Source organism: Haliotis cracherodii, unplaced genomic scaffold (genome assembly GCF_022045235.1).
Source record: "Haliotis cracherodii isolate W230 unplaced genomic scaffold, xgHalCrac1.p SCAF_12, whole genome shotgun sequence".
Taxonomy (NCBI): Eukaryota; Metazoa; Mollusca; class Gastropoda; order Lepetellida; family Haliotidae; genus Haliotis; species Haliotis cracherodii.
Genome location: NW_027266267.1, coordinates 24,276,138 through 24,301,756, shown reverse-complemented (window position 1 = coordinate 24,301,756; position 25,619 = coordinate 24,276,138). Strand labels below are relative to the sequence as shown.

The following is a 25,619-nucleotide window of genomic DNA, read 5'->3' as shown; positions in this document are numbered from 1 at the left end:
ACATTTGTCATTTCCAGGTCGCAGATTACAAACGTACGAAGACTAGTTTTTGGTGGAATATGTGTGTCAAAATTAGATCCATCTGCTACATTAATCCTTTCCGGGTAAAAACAACAGTCTTATGAAGACTTGCTTTAGATGAAGTATGTGTGTCAAAATTAGATCTATCTAGTACATTTGTCATTTCCAGGCCACAGATTACAAACGTACAATAACTTGTTTTGGTGAAATATGTGTGTCAAAATTAGATCTATCTGGTACATTTATCAATTCCAGGTCAAAAGTAACAGACTTACGAAGACTTGTTTTTGGTGAAGTATGTGTTTAAAAATTAGATCTATCGAGTACATTTGTCATTTCCAGATCACAGATTACAAACGTACAATAACTTGTTTTGGTGAAATATGTGTGTCAAAATTAGACATATCTGGTACATTTATCATTTCCAGGTCAAAAGTAACAGACTTACGAAGACTTGTTTTTGGTCAAATATGTGTGTAAAATTAGATCTATCTGGTACATTTATCATTTCCAGGTCAAAAGTAAGAGACATACGAAGGCTAGCTTTAGGCGAAGTATGTGTGTCCAAATTGGATCTATCTAGTACATTTGTCATTTCCAGGTCGCAGATTGCAAACGTACGAAGACTTGTTTTTGGTGGAATATGTGTGTCAAATTTAGATCCATCTGGTACATTCATCATTTCCAGGTCAAATGTAACAGCCTTATGAAGACTTGTTTTTTGGTGCAACGTGTTTGTCAAAATGTGATCCATCTACTAAATTTATCATTCCCAGGTCGAAAGTCACAGACTAAGGAAAAGTTGTGTTTGGTGAAACATTTGTGTTTGAATGTATCAAGACACTAAATTCGTGATAACTTGCTCAAAGCGATCGTAGAAGAATGTCTATCGTAAACTCCTTATTATAACATAGGCATACCATTTGTGCAAGTGGGTCTTGTTCATGATCGAGTGTTTTTTGATTGTTTGTTTTTAATTTTATTCTGTGTGTGTATGTGTGTGCGTGCGCGCATGCGTCCTTTGGACTAATATTTGTTGGGACGTCCACATGGACAAGTACAAATGTCAGGTGAAAAATTTCAAGATTTTATGCATCGGGAACTGAGAAGAAATATAATATCTCTTCATCTTCCACGACTTTTCCCGAGTGTAATCACAGTGTGTCCTGAAATGAGAACTTCGTGATGAGACAGTGTGTTGATTGACTCTGTTAAGGTGCGTTCAACCACCCTGCCTTTCCCACTGTCTTTATCTCTGGCATTATAAAGCAGCCACTGGCGTCACATCTGCGCTCATTTGATTTATAGGTGAGTATAGGAGCGAATATATGTAGTGTTTTGTTTTATTTATGATATATTTATACCGGTCACTTCTGTATGTATTTTGGGGGCACAGGTGGCCTAGTTGTCTAAGACGCCGCGATTCGCTGTGCAGAGTTGCGTCCCTTGGGCACGCCAGAAACCTATGATTGTGGGTTCGAATCCCAGTTCGCTCCAATTATGTTTCTAGGTTTGTCAGCACCATACCCGTGCTCGTGGGTTTCACCGAAGTGGTAAACGTCTGAGACCTGCATCACTTCGGGCTTTTCTCCCACATTAAGCTGAGACGCCGTGATATAACTGGAATGCTGTTGAAAGCGGCGGTGAACCCAACTCACTCACACTCTGCATGTTTTTACACCTGTGGGAACTCTGGGGAAAGACTAGGCCCCAGGATCCGAAGCTTCTCGCAAATACTGAACATAATTAACAATGTAAATTACGTGGTGCCATGATGTAGCTTGAACGTTGCTGTTGCGGCGTTAAACAACATTCACTCATTCGCTCTTACGTTTACATTGACTTCGCTGTGAACCAAAACTATTTTATTCCGGGTAAAAAATTGTTTTAGATACAATTCTTTACGTTTATTGCTTTAAAATTATTTTATAAATTATTGGGTATTTCGTATTGGGTTATATTGGGTATAACTGGATCACCGGTAGATACACACGGTAAATTTAATCTCTGAATATAAACAATGCATAGCACAACAGGAAGCACAACATAAATGGTAAATCATCATGTCTCGTCTTATTTTATCGCAAATTTCACATTTGGATTTACCAAATTTGGTATCATCTAGTGGTTAAAGCGTTCGCTCGTCACGCCGAAGACCCGGGTTCGATTCCCGACATGGGAACAATGTGTGAAGCCCATTTCTGGTGTCCCCTGTCGTGATTTTGCTGGAATATTGCTAAAAGCGGCGTAAAGCCATACTCACTCACTCACTGTTATCATCTGTTCGTTTACCTGAAGAGCTACGAGGGGAGAACCCCCTTGTCAACATTAACTGTTGAAGCGTAAATGCGTAGTTTGTTAAGCGAGCAAAGACCACTTTTCGCATTGACTTCACACTTGCATTAAGTTCTACATTCACAGCAGGAGCACCTATAGACACACTGTTAGCGAACAAATATAATAGCGGTTCAATGACTGATCTGATAAAACCATTACATAGCGGAACCGCCATCCATAAGAAGCATACATAATATCCGATCTCAAATATCAGATTCAAGGCATTTCCGATGGAAATTTGGGAGAATTTAAGGGCATGGCCAAAATGCAGATGTCTAACCGATGATCTACATTAAAAATGTCGAAAGTAAACATGTGCCGAACCCACTGCATAGGAATCAAATTGTATAATAGTATATGGATGAAAAGGAGAATTGTTTACAGACAATAAGTTTCTTTTTAATATGGCTGACGTAACGGCCATATTGAAAATCATATTCAACGTCCATCAGTTACAGATTTTGCCAGACAAGCAGGTGGTGTGCGATAACTTGACTCTCTGAGATATATCACCTGCTTGTCTGTCTAGATCTGTAACGGAGGAGCATCTAAAATGATTTTCAATATGGCCGCTACGTCAGCCATTTTAAAAAGAAAGTTATTGTCCGAATTAACTAAACGAGGACTTTGCTTCTTTGAGTCTGTATCCAATAACTTTCACTAACGTCTCCCATTTCTGGTGTCCCCAGCCGTGATATTGCTGGAATATTGCTCTTCACGTCGAAGACACGGGTTCGATTCCCCAAATGGGTACAATGTGTGAAGCCCATTTTCCGGTGTCCCCCGCCGTGATATTGCTGAAATATTGCTAAAAGCGGCGTGAAACCATACTCACACTCAAATTATAAAGAGTCGCACCACGAGACCACGACTTGGTGCTGCACACCTGACACACTACGAATAACAAAGCGTCCATAGCGTGTCCAAAAAGTTTAAATCTCGTGCAAAAACGAAGTATGATTTTGAAAATGTCGTTTCTAAACTTCAGATTGGCACAATGAAGACCATTCTCCCTTTTGTGGTACTATTTGCTGCTGTATTGACGGTTGTGACGTCACAGAGCTGTGCTTCCCGCTCAAACGGATGCAGCATTCCATTTAACTTACCCTACTTCTTCAAGAGCCGCTTCACGCCAAGCTGTGACAAGCACGATGTTTGTTATGAATGTGTGAGTACTTAAACCTCGACCTCGACAAGGGGTAAAGTACTGTCGGAAATGCAAGAAAACTAAATTTTCCACTTCTCTTTCAAAATAGAGTCTATAAAGAAAAGATCGTACCAAATATCCTATTAAGTAGCATTGACCTCAATTGACATATCGCTAACTTTGATGCAATTTTACCACAAACACATGTTTATAGGTAAAATTGAGATACCAATGGTGTACCAGGGTGTATGAAATAGATTATAATTGTAGGTGGCAACAATACTTCGGTGTCAAGTGAACATGTCAGCAAGGTATCGCTACTACAGTCCATGAATTGGGGAGACTCTCAATAAATCAAAATGCAAATATTTCACGCTAGGATGTCGTAATGAACATAGGAATGAAGATAGAAAATATTATCATCTGAAAGTGAAGACTGAAGCCCTTGTTCTCCGACCACTGAAAATTGTAAGTTATCTTAATGGTGCTATAGACCGCCTCCGTGGTCTAGTGGTAGAGCGTCCGCCCGGAGAGCGGAGGGTCCGGGGTTCGATCCCCAGCCGTGTCATGTCAAAAGATGGTACTTGTTTTTACCCTGCCTGGCGCTCGGCGTTAAGGGGCTAAAGCAAAGACTGGTCGGCTCGGAGTCAGTATACTGTGTCTGAGTGGAGTGTTCATGTTAAACTGCGGCATGGTATCTCAGTGAGCTAGCACTATGATATCGACATTATCCGGACAAGTACAAACAGCCAAACCCACACACACGTGCAAGCATGTCGCAATATAAGTGCAAAAATCTTGAAAACAAGGTTGAACCCCATTTACCCCACCCCTCTACGCAGGACAACGAAAACATACATATCTACGCAACAGGCACGTTCCCTGACGGCCTTGTCCAGTTTGGGCTGTATAGGTATTCACATACCGCCACCATACAACTGGATTTAGTTTGGTTTGTTGTTTAACGCCGCACTCAGCAATATGCCAGCTAAATGACGGCGGTCTGTAAATAATCGAGTCTGGACCAGACAATCCAGTGGTCGATATCATGAGCATCGATTCGCGCAAATGGGATCGATGACATCCTTCAACCAAGTCTCGCTGTGCAGAGTTGCGTCCCTTGGGCACGTCAGAAACCTATGATTGTGAGTTCGAATCCCGGTTCGCTCCAATTATGATTTAGGTTTGTCAGCACCATACCGAAGTGGTAAACGTCTGAGACCTGCATCACTTCGGGCTTTCCTCCCACATTAAGCTGAGACGCCGCGACATAACTGGAATACTGTTAAAAGCAGCGTTAAACCCAGCTCACTCACTTCAACCAAGACAGCGAGCCTGACCACCCGATACGACAAGCACAGTCACCTTTTACGGCAAGCATGCTTGCTGAAGACCTATTTCACCCCGGATCTTCACGGGTCTCATACAACTGGAAGGAGCGTGGCATTAAACAATAAACCAACTAAAATATATCAAGCCTCCCACGAAAAAAAACATACAATTTTGTAAATGTCTCTTCTCTTTCCCCAGGCGTCCCATTACGGGAGAACTAAGAATGACTGTGACCGCATGCTGTTCAATGAGGCAAACAGGGTGTGCTCATCTATGAGGAAACGCTTCATCGTCAGTACCCTGACTGCAGCAGAGAAGGAGTTCTGCAAAGCCATATCACTCAGCTACTACGAGGCTGTCAGCCACTTCGGCGGATCCCACTTCCCATCAAGCTCGGCCAGTTGGTGTTCCCAGTCCTGGGTCAGAAGCTGTATGCCCTGATGTCTGAGTGTTGTTTTTAAAAAAATAAATCTTGCGGTGGTGTGTTGACGTTGACTCGGTGTTGTCATTGGCGTGTCGTTCCCCTTGTGTTCTCTGGGCGTTGGGTGGAGGGGTGAGGTCACCCTCGATTAACTAAGTGGTTGTTGGTTGGTTGGTTTGTTGTTTAACGCCGCACTCAGCAATATTCCAGCTATATGACGGCGGTCTGTAAATAATCGAGTCTGGACTAGACAATCCAGTGATTGACATCATGGGCATCGATCTACGTAATTGGGATACGATGACATGCATCAACCAAGTCGGCGAGCCTGACCACCCGATCCCGTTAATCGCCTTTTACGGCACGCCTGGGTTGCTGAAGACCTATTCTACCCCGGATTTTCACGGGTCTCGGACTGACGTATCGAATGGAGGCATCATTTCGGAAAATTCAAAGATGCCTTACCATATCAAAAGGCTCCGACGTATTGGAGTAGCCGTAGGGTCCATCTGGCAGGTGTGTGTGAGCCAGGTCGGCACTAATGATCATCACTACTCGTTCTGGTAGCCCTTCCAGGTACGTGTATAGGTCGGAACCTGCACAGACGTGAACACTACATATACATGTACATATAGTTGTTTGGTTGGTTTGTTGTTTAACGCCGCACTCAGTAATATTCCAGCTATATGACGGCGGACTGTAAATAGTCGAGTCTGGACCAGGAAATCCAGTGATTGATATCATGAGCATCGATCCACGCAATTGGGACCGATGACATGTACAAAAATACGACGCTAAAATAGCTCCACAATCAAATTACTCCCAAGAGAGAGAAATAATCATGTGCTAGCGTAGAGATTGGGCCAATGGAGGCGGTGACGTCACTTGCGAATCCCAGCTATGGTGGTAAGTATTCCATGTTTATCATTATAGAGTGGAGAGGGGGTGGGGTGCATGCAAGTCGAGTTGTCTCTAGCCCTGCAAATCTCTGAAGAGAATTGCATCCCTTAGGCGTGCCAGGACTCTGCTGCATCGTGTGCCCAGGGTCAGGGTCACCTGACATGGAATATATGTCATCAACATAAACAATGGCTATAGTTTGTTTGTTTGTTTAGCGCCGCTCTCAGCACTATTCCAGCTATATGACGGCGGTCTGTAAATAATCGACTCTTGACCAGACAATCCAGTGATTGACGTCATGAACATCAATCCACGAAATTGGGATTGATGACATGCATCAACCAAGACAGCGAACCTGACCACCCGATCCCGTTAGTCGCCTCTTACGACAAGCATAGTCGCCTTTTACGGCAAGAACTGGTTGCTGAAGACCTATTCCACCCCGGATCTTAACGGGTCATGTACAATAGTAATCGATGATGAGTGACGGTTGTACAGCTCGTTAAATGTTAAATAATTGGGGTGGGGATTAACAGTTGGGGTCAGAATCGTATAATTGATAACACTTGATTGTTTCCATACATATACGTGTCATGTCTACATAAGAATTAGAGTGAGTTTGATTTTACGCCGCTTTTAGGAATATTCGAGCAATATTACGGCGGGGGACACCAAAAATTGGCTTCACACATTGTACCTCTGTCGGCAATCGAACCCGGGTCTTCTGCGTGACGAGCGAACGCTTTAACCTCTAGGCTACCCGACCGCCCCGTGACTTTGGAAGACTTTGAGGGCTGCACGGGTGGCCCAGTCTTCTGATGTTCCGCGATTCGCTGTGCAGAGTTGCGTCCCTTGGGCACGCCAGAAACCTATGATTGTGAGTTCGAAACACGGTTCACCCCTCATTATGTTTCTAGGTTTGTCAGCGCCATACCCGTGCTCAGCTCCGCTCACTCACTCACTCACTCACTCACTCACTCACTCACTCACTCAGTTCACTCACTGTACTTTTATATCATTGTGGTTTATTTTAAGTGACTATCATCCACGACAGTAGCAAAAAATGAAAACCTCACAAAAACATTTTCTTTTTGGAAGGAACTATAAAAGAGTGTAGTTGATGTAGTGTGATGAAATTAACGTTGTGACAGACATATTGACATATGTATACATTTTGGATGTACTGTATGACTGAAATATGGTAAAATAACAAAAAGGCAGATAATGATAAAAATATATATTTGATGTGTTTTGTGAAATCATGTGATTGGGGATCAAGAAAAAATTAATAAGAAATAGTTGATACGTGCTGCTATTAATAGTCCATGCTGCCTCAAATCATTTAGAATAATAATGATGCATAAGCCAAATGGGATGAAAAAGATTTTAAAAAGTACGACATTCTTTAAAATCTGTGAATATATATATCAGATATGTTTTATTACTAATATCTTGAATTGCTTCTATTTTGTGCTTGGGACGACAGGCGCGTTATAATGGGGCCACTTCTGTATGAGGGCATAGAACATATCCCCTGGACAAGACGTTCCCCCTGATGCAGCACCAACGTCCCGGTGGCCAAGCATCGTGTACGTGGACGTCAGTTTGCCGTTGCTGACCCCGCAGGCTATAATCTTCTGGAGGACATCCAGTGCCGCCTGGTTTGGGAGACGCTGCATGAAGTTCCCAATGACGCAGAACCCTGAGAAACAAAGAGAATAGTTAAACTCCGCAAACAACGATTAAAGTCAATAAGTTAAATCACATCGTGTCAGCTGTTTGGTGGAAGGACATACGGAGAGGTGCAGGTTTTAGACGTTGAGCATTTTGGTAAAACCCACGAGCACGGGTAAGGCGCTAAAAACCCAGAAACATTATCACGTGGAATCTGGGACTCAGCCTCAAAATATCGATTCTATTTTTTCTGCCACGCCTGTGACGCCACTCTACTCTGGCACAACGGCTACGTCACCAATACTCTCGCAAATGGGAGAGTGTGTCTTTTAAGAGGGAGTCGAAGACTTGAAATTCCCTGAGCTTCATAACCTGTGTTTTATGTCATAACGCCATTGGAAAAGTGGTATTCGGCATAGCAACCATTTCCCACCCCTACATGAAAGAACACCACCTACGTACACTATACAAGTCCTCTACTGTTGTAGTTCTGTACTACATCGTCCCACCACAACATGATAGAACACCACCCATATACACTTACCAAGTCATCCCCTGTTATAGTTGTGTAATAAATCTTACCACCACTAACCAGCCTATACAATGACAAAGTCCTCTCATGTTGTAGGTGTGTGATACTTCTTCCCACCACAACATGATAGAACACCACCCATATACACTGACCAAGTCCTCTACTGTTGTAGGTGTGCACTACTTCTTCCCACCACAACATGATAGAACACCACCCATATACACTGACCAAGTCCTCTCCTGTTGTAGTTGTGTGCTACTTCTTTCCATCACTACATGATAGAGCACCACCCATATACACTGACCAATTCCTCTACTGTTGTAGTTGTGTGCTACTTCTTTCCATCACTACATGATAGAGCACCACCAATATACACTGACCAATTCCTCTACTGTTGTAGGTGTGCACTACTTCTTCCCACCACAACATGATAGAACACCACCCATATACACTGACCAAGTCCTCTCCTGTTGTAGTTGTGTGCTACTTCTTTCGATCACTACATGATAGAGCACCACCCATATACACTGACCAATTCCTCTCCTGTTGTAGTTGTGCACTACTTCTTCCCACCACAACATGATAGAACACCACCCATACACACTGACCAAGTCCTCTCCTGTTGTAGTTGTGTACTACGCCTTCCCACCACAACATAATAAAACACCACCCATACACTGACCAAATCCTGTCCTGTTGTAGGTGTCTACTATATCTACCCACCACTACATGATAAAACACCACCCATGTACACTGACCAAGTCCTCTTCTGTTTTAGTTGTGTACTATTACTTCCCACAACTACACGATAGGACACTACCAATATACACTGACCAAGTCCTCTTCTGTTTTAGTTGGGTACTACATCGACCCACCACTACATGATAGAACACCACATATGAACACTGACCAAGTCCTCTACTGTTGTAGTTGTAGGTGTGTGCCCCCACAGCGTCCCAGCCACGTCCCTCGTACACGTTGCCGTCCTCGCCGATGACGAAACTGTAGCCGATGTCGGACCAGCCTGAAAGGTCAAAAATACAGAGGTGAACAATCGTTATGTAGTAACAAATAACATCACGATATCAACCCAGGAACAAACAACTGTAATGAGTGAGTATGGTTTTACGCCGCTTTAAAGCATATTTCAGCAACATCATGACAGGGAACACAATAAATGGACTTTACACATTGACCCAATGTGGCAGTAGATCCAGGTCTTTCAGCGTGACGAGCGAAAGGATAGCTACGAAGCTAACCCTCCACGCAAAACAAATATCGATCTATTGTAGTCTTTGAAGTTTATTCAAAACGTTACGTTTTGAAACCATCTGCCACGATTTCATCCGTGTGTACTTTTCGTTGTTGCCATTGGTAGGCGTGTTAGTTTGGTTTCAAAGTCCGTACCCGACGATCAAACATTTCATAAAAGTTGAATAAATCAACAGCCGAGACAGGTAAATGATTTCTTTTCCGTAACAAATACCAATTTTAATTTGCCGACCAAGAAAGGAAGTGACTCTTTGAATTGTTTTCAAGAACGTGTTTTCATTTTAGTTCTAAATCTACCACATCATATGTGTCGTCATAAGGCGTATCTTCTGTGAACGTTTCTTTGTTTATTAGTTGTTCAACAAAATTCCAGGTATATGAAAATTGCAGGTGGTCTGTAAACAATCGAGTCTGGACCAGACACTCCAGTGATTGATATAATGAGCATCGATATACGTAATTGGGATAGGATGACATGCATCAAACCAAGGCAGCGAGCCTTATCACCTGATCCCGTTAGAAATTCCATGACTTTCCCTGCTTTTCACTTTCCCAAGAATACAAATTTCCAATGTCAACGATAAATCCATTTTGTGACACTATATCGGTAAAAACGAACATGTAGACTGTCATTTTCGCGTAGCAGGACAACATGGAATACTAACCAAAATACGAAATCTTGTTTTGAAAATATTGATACCACCTATGCGTTTCTTCTTTTGAAGAGAATATAGAATCATTTGTCTTGTAGTCCTTTAAAAATATATTTCGTAACTCAAGTATTCTAACTCATTTCGCTTTCTACATGTAAGAATAGTCTGCGTACAGTGTAAAGGATGATCTGTGTTTGTTTGTTTGTTGTTTAACGCTGCACTAAGCAATATTCCAGCTATATGACGGCGGTCTGTAAATAATCGAATCTGGACCAGACAATCCGGTGATTGACAACATGAGCTTCGATCCACATGCATCGACCAAGTCAACGAGTCTGACCACCCCGATCCCGTTAGTCGCCTCTTACGACAAGCATAGTCGCCTTTTACGACAAGCATAGTCACCTTTTACGACAAGCATAGTCACCTTTTACGGCAAGCATTGATTGTTGAAGACCTATTCTACCCCGGATCTTCACGGGCCGGATGATCTGTGAGCCTAATCACGTTTAGATTAAGGGCGGTGGTTAAAGCGTTCGCTCGTAACGCCGAAGACCCGGGATCGATTCCCGACAAGGATACAATGTGTGAAGCCCATTTCTGGTAACCTCCTGTAATGGTTCACATATTATTTCAACATGTAGTTTGTATATTTCAGATGCAATTCAAAGCACACCGGGACATGCGAAATTATACAGTATGATTGAACACATTTAACTGTGCTTTGGGTATATTTTTAGATGCAAGACATATGTAAAATCAAAAATTATTTCTGAGGGATTCTTTGACGAAGAACTTGAAATCATACGCGAATTCTGATTGGTTTGTCGTATTTTCGCACATAACATTCATCGATAGGGGGACGAGTCTTCTTGCAGGTTACGGAAAGGGGCGAGTGGTGACGAATGGATTTTTATTGGCCGCTGCGCTTATCAAAAAGGGCGCCAGTTCAAAACGTTTGTGTGGGAGGAAGCTCCTTACCGTGTCCGTCCATGTGAAAGTTCTGATAGCTCTGTATCATCCTGACACATTCTCCTCGTGTAAAACAGCCTGCTGTCGCACCGTGGTGGATGAATGCGTAGTACGGAGTATGGGCGAGTTTCACGTGTGGATTGCGTGGTGCACGTGCTCCCCACTCTGCACGTGTTATGATTTTAGGACATCCGGGCAGTTGGACAATGGAAGAAACGGCTTGGGAATGGCCTGAAAATAAACATGCAGACTTGGAAATTATGAATGAGTGAGTGAGTTGGGTTTATCGCCGCTTCGAACAGTATTCCAGTTATATCACGGCGTGTCAGCTTAATGTGTGAGGAAAGCCTGAAGTGATGCAGGTCTCGGGCGTTTACCTCTTTGGTCAAACCCGCGAGTATGGTGCTGATAAACCTTGAAATGTATCATAAACGGGGCGAACCGAGATTCGAACCCACGATCATAGATTACAGCGGTACCCAAGGGACACAACTCGAATGGTGGCGAATTTGGCGATTTGGCAGCCAATGCCCCATCGAAATTATTTACATATTCCAAGTAGTGAAAAATTCTATTATATTCATGATGTGTTGTTGATGTCGAGTGCTGTTTGTTTGTTTGTTTGTTTGTTTGTCCGTTTAACGCCACACTCAACAATATTCCGGCTATATGGCAGCGGTCTGTAAATAATCGAGTCTGGACCAGACAATCCAGTGACTGACATCATGAACATCGATCCTCGCAACTGGGATACGATGACATACATCAACCGATCCCGTTAGTAGGCTGTTACTAAATATCTATGCTAAAAATGTGGAGCAGTATACGACCCCAAAAAAGAGTTGAAAATAACTAATTATACTTATTTTTTTGCATTAATCAGACTTAGTTTTTTATTTACTTAATTACGTTTATTGTATAAACAAGACAGGTGCACCTGAAATGCAAAACTCACCTCCACAATTCTCATGGAACACAACATTCCCTTTCTTAATCCATCCGACCTGGAAGAAAACAAAACGAAAGACGACCGTTAGACAAACAATTTCTTTGTTGATAAAACAAGTTGAAGGATTTGAAGAGCAAACGTGGATGTTGTCGAAAAATAAGAATTAACCCTGAAAATTCATGAAACGCTATTATGTTTCAGACCTTTGAAAAAATGACATTGCCTGCAACCAAAAATACATCGTCGCGATTTTTTGTTTAAACCAATAATTCTGGCTCGTCGTTTTAAATTTTTAAAAAGTATCTAGTTTTGCAGACTGAAGGAAATATCTAATCTCGACACGTCGCTTGTAAGAGTCCAGTCAAATCCTTCAGGCGTTATGAGCTTAACAAAATGTATCCACGTGTGGCGTCAACCGGGCGTGACGACACAGCCTAGCGGGCCAGTCGAGCCTCTTCAAAGTGAGTGAGTGAGTGAGTTTGGTTTTACGCCGCTTTTAGCAATATTCCAGCAATATCACGGCGGGGGACACCACAAATGGGCTTCACACATTGTACCCATGTCAAGAATCGAACCCGGGTCATCGGCGTGACGAGCGAACGCTTAAACCGCTAGGCTACCCGACCGCCCCCTCTTCAAAGACAACAGAGGGCGAAATGACTTTTCAGCACACTTTCTCGGAGTCTTTTGTCGCAGCTTCGTCAACCATGTCCGTAACATTTTCAAGAAGCCATACATCAACGGCAGAAACATTTGGTTAGTCATTTATATACCAACCAGCGTGTGCACTACCTCTTATGTAGGTTTACGTAATCTTTTTGTAAACCACTTCTGTAAGGACTCAGTCTGTCAAAATGCCATATTGCAAAACAAAGACTTTAAACATGACTGTGTTAATGATCATTGGGTGCTGTGGTGATGTAGGCCCCTGATCTAGTACGATCACAACTGAATGTTAAGCCAATCTCATTAAAATCAGATCTTAGTTCTCGCTACCGCTAAACAAAGATCTGAGGACATCCCATCGTCAGAACGACCTTTCTCGAATTTTGACGGACCAATGAAATGACAAGAAATCGTCATTAGCCAATCAGAAGGCAGCTTTCTCGAGCTTTACGACACTAGTTTCAAACTAGTGACTACACTTCGAAACATATTTTGACGTATTCTCGATTAAAGAAATTAAAACTGATAAGAAGAACACTCTGGAATGGCTTATAGATGGCCTAGATTGTATGGATATACTGTCGTTCGGAATACGCCGTGTCAAATATTTCGTGGTTGCATGATTAGAAAACACGTTCCGACTTTCACTTTCATGATCTGGTAAGCGACGCTCTGATTGGTTTGATGTAAGGTCGTTCTGACGTGACCCCTAATGGGATGTCCTCAGATCTTTGTTTAGCGGTAGCGAGTACAAAGATTTGATTTTAATGAGACTGATGTTAAGCTTTCAAGAGTCAATCACACCTGTACTTATAATCAAATTAAAATACATGGTAAGAATTCTAATAGTGCGCTGATGTCCACGCAACAAAGCATGCTGAAAGCGTTGCTTAAGCGTTTACACCGTCTACCAATATAAGAGTGAGTGAGTCGGGTTTTACGCCGCTTTTAACAGTATTCCAGTTATATCACGGCGTGTCAGCTTTATGTGGGAGGAAAGCCCAACGTGATGCAGGTCTCCGACGGGTATGGTGCTGACAAACCTAGAAACATAATCGGGACGAACCGAGATTCGAACCCACAATTATAGGTTTCTGGCGTGCCCAAGGGACGCAAATCTGCACAGCGAATCGCGGCGCCTTAGACGACTGGGCCACCCGTGCCCCCTACTAATATAAGAGCGCAGTGAGTGTAAAACAGTGATGATCCATCATACATCAGAGACCATGAATACATGTACTATCACTTCGGGGGGATCACCGCCATCTATTAATTGTGTTCAAAACACTGTACAAAATGTGCGGTGAGCCTTGTTATGCAAACGCAGGTGCTGGACGAGGAAACACGCCCCTCCCAAACCGTCAAGGAGTGTAAAAGGCTGTTAAAGACTTTGTCTGACAGAATTTACAATGTGTAGCTTCATCTTCGAGTGTGTTGCCCGAGTGCGTTTCCAGAAAGGTGGCCGTTGTCAGTAACATTATTTAAACTTACCCACACTCTGGCGGTGACCTTAACCTTGACCGCGTAAGGATTTGTACACTATAGACACTATAAGCAGCCGCTGACCTTGTTGTTGGCGTTGACTTGTACCCAGGTCCCTGCAGTGGAGTTGTACGTCTTCCCTTGCAAGGTCACACACTGACCAGAGGTCAAGGTCGTGATTGTAGTACTTCCGGTAACATATCCAGTCAAGACATCTACCGCAGCCGTGGCGCAGACACAGTCGAATGATTCTGTGGAGGTTGTTGGAAGGCTGTATTATTGCATGCGTATATGTGAAGTGAAATGGGGTTTAACGTCGCGTTCAATAACATTACACTCATATGCAGGGGCCCGTTTCACAAAGCGATTGTAGCGCTACGACTACCGTAACTCCTATACTTTAACATAGACTTACGACCGTCTTAGCGCTACGATCTCTTTGTGAAACGGGCCCCTGTGTGAATGTGGCAGCTTGCACTAGTCCGGACCAATGATGGTTTTAAAGTGCTAGGCCACTGAGATACCATGCCGTAGCTAAACATGAATACCCCACGCAGACACAGTATACTGACTCCGAGCCATTGTTTTATACTCTTACCAGGGGCGGTCGGGTAGCCTAGTGGTTAAAGCGTTCGCTCGTCACGCCGAAGACCCGGGTTCGATTCCCGACATGGGTACAATGTGTGAAACCCATTTCTGGTGTCCCCCGCCGTGATATTGCTGGAATATTGCTAAAAGCGGCGTAAAACCAAACTCACTCACTCACTCACTTATACCCTTACCCAGAGCGCCATGTAGGGTAACAACAACTATCGTCTTTTAACGTCTCTTGGTAAGACGCGGCCGGGGATCAAATTGGACAACTTTTCGTTTTCCGGGCAGGTGTTCCAACCACCACACACGGGAGGCGTGTCCCATGGTTAATTCAGATTTCTGCACATGCATTCCGGCGTGTGGTCTCCAGATACAGGCAATACCAAACGGGGGGAGTTGGGTTTAACGCCGCTTTGACAAGTGTCATTATTTCAGTTACATCCCGGTGTGTCAGCTTGATATGAGTGAGTGAGTTGGGTTTAACTACGCTTTTAACAGTATTCCAGTTATATCGCGGCGTGCCAGCTTTATGCGGGAGGAGAGCCCGAAGTGATGCAGGTCTCAGACATTTACCACTTCGGTATGGTGCTGACAAACCTAGAAACATAATCGGGGCGAACCGGGATTCGAACTCACAATCATAGGTTTCTGGCGTGCACAAGGGACGCAACTCTGCACAGCGAATCGCGGCGCTTGTGACGACTGGGCCACCCGTGTCCCCGAGCTTAATATGGAACGCTCGTTGTGATATAGGTCCAAGTCGTTTAATACTTTGCCACGATAACAGGAATGGTGCTGATGAACCTACATACAAAAACAGGGCGAATTCGGTCTAAGCTGAGGGCAGCTGTAAATATAAAGCGAAATACAGCGCGAAACATTGGTTCAATCAGTTTTATCAATGTGTTATGTGCGAGACACCTTGTTTACCAAATTTGGGGTGTTTTCAAACCACAAGATAAAAACAGATCCTGACTAAATCAATACATTGAGGTCCCATTAACGAGCGGTCGTCTTCTTGGTGTGAAGAGAGCGTCTGCATTCATCATTCAGGGGCCAAAACAAGAACTGGTCGGCTAGGAGTCAGTATATTGTGTCTGAGTAGGGGTAACCATGTTAATCTCACTGGGCTAGCACTTTAAAACCGACATTAGTCCTGTCAAGTAAAAAGGCACCCACACACGCAGACTCACAAACACATGCACGTTGCTATGTAAGTGCAATAGTTTTGAAGGCGACGTCAGACCCCATTTCACCTCACCACCCCCCTGCATAACTGATAACCTTCCTGGAGTTTTCACAAAGCAGTAATTACTTCAAATAGAGCATCTGCAGCTAACTCTATGCAGGGAAGAGGGAGTGACTGAGTGAGTTGGGTTTAACGCCACTTTTAACAGTATTCCAGTTATATCGCGGCGTGTCAGCTTAACGTGGGAGGAAAGCCCGAAGTGATGCAGGTCTAAGACGTTTACCACTTCGGTGAAACCCACGAGCAAGGGTACGGTGCTGACAAACCTAGAAACATAATCGGGGCGAACCGGGATTCGAACGCACAATTATAGGTTTCTGGCGTGCCCAAGGGACGCAAATCTGCACAGCGAATGGCGGCGCCTTAGACGACTGGGCCACCCGTGCCCCCCATGCAGGGAAGAAGGTGTCGCTCATCATAAGTGTTGTGTTTCAACTCTACATAATTTCTACTCCATGCCCCCAGTGTCAGCGGAATGGTATTCTGCTATAAAAAGGTTACTTACCATGACAATTCTTGATGTAGATATCAGACGTCAACAACCAGGCACTCTGAGAAAAAGGTCAAGGTCAACGTCATTGAATATTAAGCAGCTGCTCAGTTTAAACAATTCAAAATACATTTTCCTCGCCTTCCAATATTTATTATATATTTCAGTGTGAAAGTTATTCTAAAGTTGAGAAAAGGGATATTTTCATTGCAGTGAACATAACTTTTGATATTTGACTGCAAGCCGAAACACAAACTGTTGACGTCCTTTTTCATGTTAGTTCCACATTGAGGAAGCAGCATAATGACAGATTGTTATTTATGAAATTACTATCACTTCTTGCCGTTTGTTATTCTCTCGAAAATGTTTCCTTATAAACTGTAAATTTCTTATTTAATTCGTCAATCGAGACTGTTCGTTTCGCAAAGCGCCATTTTTGTTACTTGACATGCGTGTTTTCTTTCGCTTCCAACAGAGGTCTCAAAGTTGAATTTGTATATAATCATATCTGAATGTATGATAAAGAATGTTCGTGACGCTAAATATGTTTTGAAACTTTTGTTTTTTATTTTTTAAGATTTTACAACACGAAACTACTTTTTAAGTTGCAAATACAAGGGATGGTGAACACGAAACTACTTTTTAAGTTGCAAATACAAGGGATGGTGAACCGTCCTGTTGTGTTAGGAAGGGAAAATTTACGGTTTTACATTTGTAATGAAATAATTTAATATTCCGATAGACCACTACACGAAAAGTATGTAATAAAAAGGATATTCCATGTGTCTCGTGAACCATCATGTTTCTCTCATCTCGTGACGTATATCTCCTTCCCCACGTCACTCGATTAGACAAACATGATATTTCACTCGACACAAAAAATATCCTATATGTATTTGATTTTCGTGTACAACTGAAAGTAACATTCCTACCGACTGACCCTTATTCAAATCTGGCTTGTAATAATAATAATAATAATAATAATAATAATAATAATAATAATAATAATAATAATAAGTGCATTTATAATGCGCCAGATTCCATTCACAAAGTGGATGCTCATACCCCTATACTATTATAACCCCGGTGAATAGATCAGTGAGCACTCATTCTCATTCTCAGCTCCCTGGAGAGTATACAACGCATGGTGCCTGTGAGGCGCTAGAAGGTTAACAGGCACATTACCATCACATCCTACCGGGTACCCACTCACTGCTGGGTGAACAGAGGCACATTTCGAACAAAGTCACTTGCCTAAGGAGACACCACATGTGGTACATGTGCTTCAGTGTGGGGCAGGACCGAAGCACTAGAAACTCAGGAGCCAAGCTGCTGAACGTGGTCACCCATCCATTTACTCTCCGAGACCGACGTTGATTAGCTTCACCTGAATTGTGATCTGTGCGCTGTGCACAGGACAACGTGCCACCACATAAGGTAAATTGTAGGAAAAATGCAATTATTATCAGCAACTGAAGAAAAAGATACGGTGTCTTACCTGTCCTTGATACAACACATGGGCGTATATTCGACCGTCATTGATGGCCTTCTGGTCCCCTTGATATGGGAGACAACTCGGGGAACTGAGTGTCCCAAAACTGTTGTCCTTGGACCCGAATACCCGCTCAATCACAGTGTCTACAGACGCACATGCGCACTGGCTAGCTGGAGCTGTACATGCCGGACTGCTGAGTGCCAGGACAAGGGAGACAATAACTAGGGACATCTGGAAAAAATAAGCTGATGATGTAAGGAGGTAACAACATTGGTTACAACTTCTTTTCCCTTTATGCAGAGACCCGTGAAGATCCGGGGTAGAATAGGTCTTCAGCAACCAATGCTTGCCGTAAAAGGCGACTATGCTTGTCGTAAAAGGCGACTAACGGGATCGGGTGGTCAGGCTCGCTGACTTGGTTGATACAATTGCGTGGATTGATGATATTAATCACTGGATTGTCTGGTCCAGACTCGAGTATTTACAGACCGCCGTCATATAGCTGGAATATTGCTGAGTGCGGCGTTAAACAACAAACCAACCAACCAACCTTCATGCAGAGCAGTATTCCAGCAGCTCCAGACTTTACTGTAATCATTTCACAACTTTTGAGATACAATCGAGCATGCTCTTTCTACAAAGATTTCAAAAAGCGTCATATGATTCTTGCTCAGAAGTTGTTTGATCAAGGCTACAACATTCAAGGCCTCAGTAAAGCTTTCAAAAAGTTTAATGAAAGACATGTTGAGGACATTTCCAAATCTTACGGATCAGTGACCAAAATGATGTCCAATGCAATTCCCTATTTTGGTGAACAGTTACCTTGCCTATGCATGTGTTTGTGACGTGTGCTACCGGTGGGGCAGGATACGCTCACCTTTTCGCAAACACCTGGTATCATAACTATTTGATATTGATTCATGCACATGCTTGTGATATAGTCGGAATCGAACAATCGACTCTGCTTTATGCAGAGATTTCTATTGGATATGGAAAGGGTTTTGTCGCTTCATTTATATTCAAGAACTCCCTGCTAGTGGGGATTCAGGGTAAGAATAGGTCCGCCAGCAATATTGAATTTTAAACAGCGGCAAAAAGTTAGTAAACAGCAAATTTACTTTCCCGCCTTATAGATTGCACAGCAGCGGTGTAGAGAAGGTGTACCCTATTTCAGTTTCGACGTCTGGACCAGAAATCCAGTGGTTGACATCAGGAGAACCGATCTCTGCAATTGGGATTGATATAAGATGACATGCTTTAAGTCAGCAGGGCTGAGCACCCGATCCCGTTAGTCGCCTTTAACGTCAAGTATGGGTTGGTGTAGACCAAGTCCTTCAGCTAGGGCTGAGCACCCGATCCCGTTAGTCACCTTTAACGACAAGTATGGGTTGGTGTAGACCAATTCCTTCAGCTAGGGCTGAGCACCCGATCCCGTTAGTCGCCTTTAACGACAAGTATGGGTTGGTGTAGACCAAGTCCTTCAGCTAGGGCTGAGCACCCGATCCCGTTAGTCGCCTTTAACGACAAGTATGGGTCGGTGTAGACCAAGTCCTTCAGCTAGGGCTGAGAACCCGATCCCGTAAATCGCCTTTAACGACAAGTATGGGTTGGTGTAGACCAAGTCCTTCAGCTAGGGCTGAGAACCCGATCCCGTTAGTCGCCTTTAACGACAAGTATGGGTCGGTGTAGACCAAGTCCTTCAGCTAGGGCTGAGCACCCGATCCCGTAAATCGCCTTTAACGACAAGTATGGGTCGGTGTAGACCAAGTCCTTCAGCTAGGGCTGAGAACCCGATCCCGTAAATCGCCTTTAACGACAAGTATGGGTCGGTGTAGACCAAGTCCTTCAGCTAGGGCTGAGCACCCGATCCCGTAAATCGCCTTTAACGACAAGTATGGGTCGGTGTAGACCAAGTCCTTCAGCTAGGGCTGAGCACCCGATCCCGTTAGTCGCCTTTCATGACAAGTATGGGTTGGTGTAGACCAAGTCCTTCAGCTAGGGCTGAGAACCCGATCCCGTAAATCGCCTTTAACGACAAGTATGGGTCGGTGTAGACCAAGTCCTTCAGCTAGGGCTGAGCACCCGATCCCGTTAGTCGCCTTTCATGACAAGTATGGGTTGGTGTAGACCAAGTCCTTCAGCTAGGGCTGAGAACCCGATCCCGTAAATCGCCTTTAACGACAAGTATGGGTTGGTGTAGACCAAGTCCTTCAGCAAAGCCTATAAGGGCTGAGCACCCGATCCTGTTAGTCGCCTGTAACGACAAGTATGGGTCGGTGAAGACTAAATCCTTCAGCTAGGGCTGAGAACCCGATCCCGTAAATCGCCTTTAACGACAAGTATGGGTTGGTGTAGACCAAGTCCTTCACCAGTTATCGTATTCACAATTCAGTTTTAGGGCCGATTTTAGAGATATGATTAACACTTTTTGAACGAATGAACTGATCCCTCGGGTATAAAAATGTTCAACCTTCAGAACAAGGCCACGACTGCTGTAAGGCTAATGCAGTGTCATGTGTAGCGCACATCACAGAAAATTGATAAGAAAATCAGATGACCTTTAACTTTAGAAGTGAGTGAGTGAGTTGGGTTTAACGCCGCTGATTTAACAGTATTCCAGTTATATCACGGGAGGAAAGCCCGAAGTGATGCAGGTCTCAGACGTTTACCACTTTGGTGAAGCCCACGAGCACGAATATGGTTGGCGAGTAAACAATGCCTTTAAGAGGGAGTGTCGAGTGGGAAAGTATGGAGGGAAGTTCAACCACTTGTCATGATTGCAACACGATTCGTCACTAACATATTCAATTTGTAAATACGATGCCGTGTCACGAAGAGCACATATGTAATACATATCTGTACACACATCCTTGTTTGTTTCTAATCATGATGTACTTGCATCCGTATATCACATGAATAAATATTATTTCTTACACACAGAAATATATATATTATTAATAATAATAAAATACCCGACACAACACGTAGGAGAGCAATTCCTTTACAAATGTGAATTTTGCCTCTTATATATGTGTGTTTGCGTCGCCCTCAGAATACCTGCGATTATTGTTTCCGATCCTATTTTTGGCCTGATAAAGTGTCGTTTTTGTCAGCACTATACCAGTGGGTTTAAATAAACGGTTATGTTACAGACCACCGAGGACCGGCCGTGATCAAGCTGAAGTAATGTTTAAATCGGCATTGAACCTAACTCACGTTCTCATTGTGAGTAAGTGAGTGAGTGAGTTGGGTTTGTCGCCGCTTTTAAAAGTATTCCAGTTATATCACGGCGTGTCAGCGTACTTTGGGAGGAAGGCCCGAGGTGATGCAGGTCTCAGACGTTTACCACTTTGGTGAAAACCACGAGCACGGGTATGGTGCTGACAAACATAGAAACAATCGGTACGAACGGGGATTCGAACCCACAACCATCGGTTTCGGGCGTGCCCAAAGGAGGCGACGCTTTAGACGACAATGGCTACCCGTACACACTGACAGTGTAATCACCCGACCATCATCTGTCAGCTCTTATGACAGACAAGGCTACTGGAGATATATTATGTTCAGATGTGACAAAACATTTAGTAAAACAAAAACTGGAACCCAAATGTGCTGTCATCTGTTTGTCACACACGCGGGGTCACTGATAAGCATGTGTCACAGGTTGTGTGAACTCTATGAACTAAACCGAAGGAGCACACTCAACAGATTGCCACACGTGGTCGGTTTTAAAATTTCCATTGTCCGACGTCCGTGTACTTGTACATTTATCACTGGTACGCAATTGGGATCGATGACATGCATCAACCAAGTTAGCGAGCCTGACCACCCGATCCCGTTAGGTAGGCTCCTACAACAAGAATAGTCGCCAACGGCAACCATTGGTGGCTGAAGACCTATTCTACCCCGGATCTTCACGGGTCATTAGTATAAGAAATGAAATTTGTTACGCGACAGAAAGACAGGAGGTGAGGTAGGGTGAAATGGGGTTTAACGTCGCGTCCAAGATTATTGCACTTATATAGCGACGTGCATGTACGTGTGTGTGTTTGTGGGGCTGCTTGTACTAGTCCGGACTGATGCCGATTTATAGTGCTAGCACACTGAGATACCATGCCGCAGTATAACATGAATACCCCACTCAGACACAGTATACTGACTCCGAGCCGACCAGTCCTTGTTTTAGCCTCTTAATGCCGAGCGCCAGACGGGGTAACAACAAGTACCATCTTTTAACGTCTATTGGTATGACGCGGCTGGGGATCGAACCCCGGACCTTCCGCTCTCCTGGCGGACGCTCTACCATTAGGCCACGGAGGCGGTCCAGAAAGACAGGAGCCTTTGGTGTCATAGGGCAACGTAACCATGTGATTTGTGTTGTCGAGGATATTGTTGCTTAATAAGGGACCTGTCATTTATCATATGGAGGTGTGCGTGTGCGTGTGTGCGTGCGTGGACGTGTGAGTGTGTGACCAAAAATAAATGAAATATGACGGTCTCTAGGGTAGGGTCATAAAGAATAACTAATTAGGGGAGGGTCATTGAGTGAGTGAGTGAGTGAGTATGGTTTTACGCCGCTTTTAGAAATTTTCCAGCAATATCGCGGCGGGAGACACCAGAAATGGGATTCACACATTGTACCCATGTCGGGAATCGAACCCGGGTCTTCGGCGTGACGAGCGAACGCTTTAACCACTAGGCTACCCGACCGCCCTTAATCTAAATGTATTTAGGCTCACAGATCATCCGGCTCGTGAAGATCCCGGATAGAATAGGAATAGGCTACCCGACCGCCCCGGAGGGTCATGGAGAAATGGATTTTTAATAATATAATATGTAGTCTATATAAGTGCTTTTGCATTCTGTCTATTCGGGGAGGGCCCTGAAAAAAACTTACAGGACATTCTGAGGGTCATCTTAACTTATGACAGGCATTAGTGGATCCGGGGGGTCATTACGTTGATGAAATACTCTGAGCTACCCACTCCCTGTAATAGATGGTCGGCCCTTAATGATATCGTTTTGACAAATAAATTCAATTTTTGAAATTTACCCTTCCAGGGGTCAAGGACTGTGTTAATCCTGTACCTCCATTGCCCTATTGCAATAACATTTGTTATGAATCAAGCAACAAATATGTTACACACATTGCGACATACAATGGGTTCACCCTGACTACCGGCTTAAAGGACCTGTGAAGATCCGGGGTAGAATAGCTAATCAGCAACCCATGCTTGCCGTAAAAGGCGACTCTGCTTGTCGTAAGTGGCGACTAACGGGATCGGGTGGTCAGGCTCGCTGACTTGTTTGATGCATGTCATCGTGTCCCAATTGCGTGGATTGATGCTCGTGTCTGGTCCAGATTCGATTATTTATAGACCGCCGTCATACAGCTGGAATATTGCTGAGTGCGGCGTTAAACAAACAAACAACCGGCTTAAAAATACAAGTAAGTCGTGACGTTGGTATTTATATGAATGTCTCTATGTTGCCACAGCTAATTCAGTCAGCTGAGTTATTTATAAAAGGGAAGGGGGAGGGGGGACTTCCTCAAACTATCTTCTTCCTGGTTTGTAACTGGATTATGTATGATGTTGACTCATTGTCATGTCCGCACTAAAGGGTAATATTATTTGCTGTGTAAAACACGCCAACGTTAAAAATTAAGTGAAACATTGTTACGTTCATGTAACAAGCTGAATCAGTATAACAAAGAAGTAATCGCGAACACAACCAATAACTACACAAGCAATACTGACCTTCAGCGAGTTCCAGCTCAATTGAAGCGCCCTCTGGAAGTACATCCGGGCAACTTGACTATAACTGTAAATGTATGTCACGTCAGCTGACAGAGAAAACTCGGTTGACTTTCCTTATCGTGTTTGTAAAGTGTGACGTGAATAAACACAGGGTAAATTTACCTTGCTTTTTTTTAAACTGCAAACATGGCGTTGTAAATATATACCAGGGTAATGTACATCGCCGAATGACAACGCAATTATATTTTGCCGTTCTATTCTCAAGTACTTGTTTTTCGGAAAAACAGCGGAAGATGTCATATTTGATTATAATTGAGAGAGCCCTCATTTTTCCATTTCGGAGTTGTTTATATTGGGGCCTCCTCAATTTAATATTGGGGGTGGATGATATCGGCTTGGGTGGGGTTGACGTCAGAATATTTTATTCTGGAACAATTTCTTTTTGTATCATTCAATAATGAGGTTGGTCGGCGTGGAAAGGAGTATAAAATCATAATTGCTTCTTGTTTGACGCCGCACTCAGCAATATTCCTGCTGTATGGCGGCAGTCTGTCAATAATCGAGTCTGGACCAGACATGGATTGATACCCATCTACGCAATTGGGATACGATGACATGCATCAACCAAGTCAGCGAGTCTTACTTCCTGATCCCGTTATTCGAAGCCACGATCAGATATGTCTTGGATGCCTAAGGGAGGCAACTCTGCACAGCGAACATATTTGTAATTTCCAACCATCGCTGAAATGTTTTTTGAACAAATGAATTAACAGATATAAAATGTGATAATTTTTTATAAGTCACCAATTTTGACATAACTGATCACAATAATAGTATTGCCTCTTGAATTGCTCAAATGTGATTCCAGGAAAGACAAAACCTCAGAAATATTAGTTACTGTATGATTGTAAACTTTCATTAAAGTATTTTTCTGTCTGGGTAAATTTTTATTTATTGCACAATGGATTGATATAAAACTAGTGTAATTCTACTCAGCTTATTTAACCCTCTTGGTGCCACGGGACCATATATGGTCACTCACTTTTCACACCCGCATAGTGACAAGGGACCATATATGGTCCCGAGAAAATGCACTTTTTAAACCGTGAATTTAGATATCAAACACTGAGTGCACAAAGTCAGACTTATAACCATCATCACCCCAATCATCTTAGCTTTAACATCGTGTAACTCATACTTTATACAATGCTACGGATTGCGAAATATGGCGATTTTAGTAAAGTGTCTACCGCTCTTCTCGGCCTTTTTCTGCCATGTTTGAACACCAAGCGAATGACGACGAATTTTTATTATGCACCCATGTCACATACACGTAAATATTTTCAGACAAAATCCTTGTCCATAAGAAATAATATGACCTGAGTGGTCAGAAAGACATATTTTTTCCCAACTGTATACTTATTCACGTAAATACAATTCTGTTCACTCCTTTACGAACAAGTTTGTTTACACGTTTTGTATATTTTTTAAAACGCTGTCTTGTCAGTAACACCTGTACTTTTATCTTGTCTTTGAGTATTCCGATTTATGTAGAACGTAATTGCTATTCAACAGCAGGTGTTGTTTGTTATCCTGGTATATTTCTGGAACACAGATTTCAGATCAGACCAACACCAAGTACTTTGAAGTTCCTGGTGTGAAATTTAGTGTGAG

At 43.3% G+C, this 25,619-nt stretch overlaps 2 protein-coding genes across 3 annotated transcripts; one reads left to right on the top strand and one right to left on the bottom strand.

Annotated features, from left to right (window-relative positions):
* The first annotated feature begins 1,275 nt into the window (after positions 1-1,275).
* Positions 1,276-5,326, top strand: LOC139457691 (conodipine-P3-like). The gene is made up of 3 exons (XM_071239047.1): positions 1,276-1,329; positions 3,347-3,526; positions 5,036-5,326. The coding sequence occupies exons 2-3, from the start codon at positions 3,356-3,358 to the stop codon at positions 5,276-5,278; spliced, it is 414 nt and encodes a 137-aa protein (XP_071095148.1). The 5' UTR covers positions 1,276-1,329; positions 3,347-3,355; the 3' UTR covers positions 5,279-5,326.
* A 2,233-nt stretch (positions 5,327-7,559) lies between these two features.
* On the bottom strand, positions 7,560-24,037 carry LOC139458282 (uncharacterized). Of its 2 annotated transcripts, none has more exons than XM_071239658.1 (8): positions 23,946-24,037; positions 18,190-18,417; positions 16,707-16,752; positions 14,443-14,609; positions 12,199-12,265; positions 11,271-11,492; positions 9,275-9,388; positions 7,560-7,860 (listed from the first exon to the last, which is right to left on the bottom strand). In XM_071239658.1, exons 1-8 carry the CDS (start codon positions 23,988-23,990, stop codon positions 7,622-7,624), a joined length of 1,128 nt encoding a protein of 375 aa, XP_071095759.1. In that variant the 5' UTR covers positions 23,991-24,037; the 3' UTR covers positions 7,560-7,621. The 2 variants fall into 2 exon arrangements, with proteins under 2 accessions (XP_071095759.1, XP_071095760.1); XM_071239659.1 differs by having other exon boundaries at positions 12,217-12,265.
* Positions 24,038-25,619: the final 1,582 nt, after the last annotated feature.